At 44.2% G+C, this 4504-nt stretch overlaps 1 protein-coding gene across 1 annotated transcript; it reads left to right on the top strand.

The window, feature by feature from the left end:
• Positions 1–3612: 3612 nt before the first annotated feature.
• On the top strand, positions 3613–4230 carry LOC105510296 (trafficking protein particle complex subunit 2-like protein). Its single transcript, XM_011939991.1, has one exon. The coding sequence runs from the start codon at positions 3660–3662 to the stop codon at positions 4077–4079; it is 420 nt and encodes a 139-aa protein (XP_011795381.1). The 5' UTR covers positions 3613–3659; the 3' UTR covers positions 4080–4230.
• Positions 4231–4504: the final 274 nt, after the last annotated feature.

Here is a 4504-nt window from a genome sequence, read left to right as displayed (position 1 = left end):
AAAGAAAGAAAGAAAGAAATTCAACTTCAGCAAAATTAAAAACTTCTGCTCTTCAAAAGATACTGTTAAGATAAGAAAAGACAAGTCATCAACCAGGAAAGAACATTTCAAAGGACACATCTCAAAAATAAGTTGTACTCAGAATATATAAAGAACTCTTACAACTCCATAAGAAGACAAACATCCAGCAAAAAATGGGCAAACTATTTGAGCAGTTGCTTCACCAAAGAAGCTATATAGATGACAAATAAGTACATGAAAAGATGCTCAACGTTATTAGACATTAGGGAAATGCAAATTAAAACCACAATAAGTTACCACTATGCAGCCACTATAATAGGAAATTGTTGCCAAAGATATGAAGAAACTGGAACTTCATACACTGCTGGTGGGAATATAAAATGATACCCATCAGTTTGGAAGTTTTTCAAAAAGTAAAATATTTATCTATCATATGATCCAGCCAACTCCTAGGCATTTATCCAAGAGGAAAGTAAACATATGTTTATATAAATACTTGTACATTAACATTCATAGCAGAGTCATTTGTAATAGCAAAAAACTGGAGCAATCCAAATGTCTATCGATGGGTAAATAGACAAACTGTGATCTATCCAAACAATGGCACACTACTTACAGTAAATAGCAATGAACTATTGATACACACAACAGCATGGATGAATCTCAAAATAATTATGCTGAAAGAATCTAGAAAAAAAATAAGGCACACTGTAGTATTTCATTTACATAAAACTCTAGGAGCTGCAAACTAATCTATAGTGATGAAAACAGATCAATGATTACCTGGGGAGGAGTGGCTAGAGAGGGGCAGAAGGACAGGGGTACAGGAAACTTGTGCGGGTGATGAATATATCCCCTATCTTGTGTGGTGATTGCTTGACAGTATATACATATGTCAAAACTTACCAAACAGTACACTTCAAATACATGCAGTTTATTGTATATCAAATATATTTCGATAAAAGTGTTTAAAGACAAAAGTGATAGTTTGGCAAGAACTTGAAGGAAGTGAGAAAATTCACCTTGTGGATAACTAATGGGAGATTTTTGAAAAATTATTAACAAAATCTGTGCAGAGACATTTGGATTTTTTGTTTACCCAGAAATTTCACCTTCTTCTGGTGTAATAGCACCTTCTATATCAGTTAGGATTTGTATTGGCTGCAAGTGACAGCAAATTCAACACAGTAGGAGTTTAGGCAAGTTAAAGTTTAATTTTTCCCTTCCATAAATCTAGGCAGTTTAGGGTTGGTATAATGACAGGCAGGCAGACTCAGGAAATGCTGTCTTTATTCTTTTTTTCTTTTTTTTTGAGACAGAATTTTGCTCTGTCACCCAGGCTGGAGTGCAGTGGCGCCATCTTGGTTCACTGTGACCTGTACCTCCCGGGTTCAAGCGATTCTCGTGCTTCAGTCTCACAAGTAGCTGGGATTACAGGTGCCTGCCACCACGCCCAGATAATTTTTGTATTTTTAATAGAGACAGGGTTTCACCATGTTTGGCCAGGCTGGTCTCGAACTCCTGACTTCAAGCGATCCACACGCCTCAGCCTCCCAAAGTGCTGGGATTACAGATGTGAGCCACTGCACCTGGCCCCAATTTCTTAAAATAAGACAACAAAGATGTGTGCCACCTGAATTGACTCTACTTTTCATGAAAGATTTCTCTAGCATGTGATGTTGCTTGACAGCCTTTTACCCGTAATAGAACTTCTTTCAAAATTGGAGCCAGTCCTCTCAAACCCTGCTGCTGCTTTATCAATGATGTTTATGTAACATCTAAATCCTTTGTTGTCATTTCAACAATGTTTACAGCATCTTCACCAGGAGTAGATTCCATCTTGAGAAACTACTTTCTTTGCTCATCCATAAGAAGCAACTCCTCACTGGTTCAAGCTGGATCATGAGATTGCAGCAATTCAGCCCCATCTTCAGGCTCCACAATTTTTTTTTTTTTTAGATGGAGTTTCACTCTTGTTACCCAGGCTGGAGTGCAATGGCACCATCTCGGCTCACCACAACCTCCGCCTCCTGGGTTCAAGCGATTCTCCTACCTCAGCCTCCCGAGTAGCTGGGATTACAGGCATGCACCACCATGCCTGGCTAATTTTGCATTTTTAGTAGAGATGGGGTTTATCCATGTTCGTCAGGCTGGTCTCGAACTCCCGACCTCAAGTGATCCGCCCGCCTCTGCCTCCCAAAGTGCTAGGATTACAGTCGTGAGCCACCGTGCCTGGCCTCCACTTCTAATTCTAGTTCTCTTGCTCCTTCCACATCTGCAGTAATTTCCTTCACTGAAGTCTTGAACCTCTCAAAGTCATCTGTGGTGGTTGGATCAACTTCTTCCAAACTCCTATTAATGTTGATATTTTGACCTCCTCCTATGAATAACCAATTTTTTTAGAGGTAGGGTCTCACTACGTTTCCCAGGCTGGAGTACAGTGGCTATTCACAGGCACAGTCATGGCACACTGCAGCCTTGAATTCCTGACCTAAAGTAATCCTCCTGCCTTAGCCTCCTGAGTAACTACGTGCATGCCACCGGATCAGACTTATGAATGTTCCTAATGGCATCTAGAATAGTGAATCCCTCCCAGAAGGTGTTCTATTTACTTTGTCCAAATCTGTCAGAGGAATCGCTATCTATGGCAGCTATTGCCTTATGAAATGTATTTCTTAAATAAGACTGAAAATTTTGAAGTAAATCAAAATTACCTTTTTTTTTTTTTTTTTTTAGACAGTGTCTCACTCTGTCACCCAGGCTGGAGTGCAGTGGTATAATCTCAGCTTAGTTCAGCCTTGACCTCCCAGGCTCAGGTGATCCTCAGCCTCCCTGGCAGCTGGGACTACAGGTGCACACCACCACTCCTGGCTAATTTTTGTACTTTTTGTAGAGATGGGTTTTCGCCATGTTGCCCAGGCTGGTCTCGAACTCCTGGGCTCAAGCAATCTGCCTGCCTTGGCCTTCCAAAGTGCTGGGATTACAGGAGTGAGCCACTGCACCCAGCCCCAAGTTACTTCTTGATGATCCATGGGCTGCAGAATGAATGTTGTAAGCAGGCATGAAAACAACATTCATCTCCTTGTACACCTTCATCAGAAGTCTTGGGAGACCAGGTGCATTGTCAAGAGCAGTAATATTTTAAAAATAACATTTTTCTTAGTGGTAGGTCTCAACAGTGGGCTTAAAATATTTAGTAAACCATGCTGTAATCCTATGTGCTCTCATCCAGGTTTTGTTGCTCCATTTACATGGCACAGATAGAGTAGATTTGGCATAATTCTTAATTGTCCTAGAATTTTCAGACTGGTAGATAAGCATTGGCTTCAACTTAGTCACCAGCTGCATTAGCCCCTAACAAGACAGTCAGCCTGCTTTTTGAAGATTAGAAGCCAGGCATTGATTTCTCTCTATCTATTAAAGTCCTAGGTAACATCTTTCCCAATGTAAGACAGTTCTGCCTACCCTGATAATCTATTGTTGGCCAGCCGTGGTGGCTCATGCCTTTAATCTCATCACTTTGGGAGGCCAAGGCCTACAGATGGCTTGAGTTCAGTTGTTTAAGACCAGCCTGGGGGCGGGGGAGCTGCGTGACCAGCGGCGGGTCACGTGATGTGGCACGCGCTGGGCCTCCCAAGATGGCGGTGTGCATCGCGGTGATCGCCAAGGAGAATTACCCCCTCTACATTCGCAGCGCCCCCACGGAGAACGAGCTGAAGTTCCACCACATGGTGCACACATCTCTGGACGTGGTGGATGAGAAGATCTCTGCAATGGGGAAGGCCCTGCTCGACCAGAGGGAGTTGTACCTGGGCCTGCTCTACCCCACGGAGGACTACAAGGTATACGGCTATGTCACCAACTCCAAGGTGAAGTTTGTCATGGTGGTGGATTCCTCCAACACAGCCCTTCGAGACAACGAAATTCGCAGCATGTTCCGGAAGCTACACAACTCCTACACGGACGTGATGTGCAACCCCTTCTACAACCCGGGGGACCGCATCCAGTCCAGGGCCTTTGATAACATGGTGACATCCATGATGATACAGGTGTGCTGAATGAGTTGTGCTGCCGGCCATCGCAGAGGATCCCACGCGCGACCGTGGTGGCCGTCGGTCTATTCTCGTCGCCTCTTCCTGAGTGGGACGCCCGGGGCTTTCAGGGCAGGTAGCCGTGCATGTTCTCTCAACTAAAGGTCTTGTTAGATGAGATTTGGCTTTTTCCTGCCGTGTCAGCGAAGGATTTAACTAAGAAGAATTCAACTAAGGACTTTCAGGGGTGTGGGCAGAGGTTTGGGATTAGATGGTGCAGGAAGCCTGTCGCCAGTTGTCCCGAAGGGGCAGAGGCAAGGACGCCTGGAGCCAGGAGTTCCTGAGCCTGCAGGACCTGTGACTATGTGGGTCGCCCGTTAGCTGAACAGGTGGACTGGTCTGGAGGGGTCGGCCTCCTGAGCCCAGAACCAGCCTAGGATCTAGGGGCAAAA

This window comes from Colobus angolensis, unplaced genomic scaffold (genome assembly GCF_000951035.1).
Source record: "Colobus angolensis palliatus isolate OR3802 unplaced genomic scaffold, Cang.pa_1.0 Scaffold186, whole genome shotgun sequence".
Lineage (NCBI taxonomy): Eukaryota > Metazoa > Chordata > Mammalia > Primates > Cercopithecidae > Colobus > Colobus angolensis.
The sequence above is the reverse complement of the archived record's forward strand: the minus strand, read 5'-3'. Positions and strand labels throughout refer to the sequence as shown.

Excerpts from the sequence above, each read along its gene's own strand:
- LOC105510296 (XM_011939991.1), top strand. The coding sequence starts at position 3,660 with ATGGCGGTGTGCATCGCGGTGATCGCCAAGGAGAATTACCCCCTCTAC.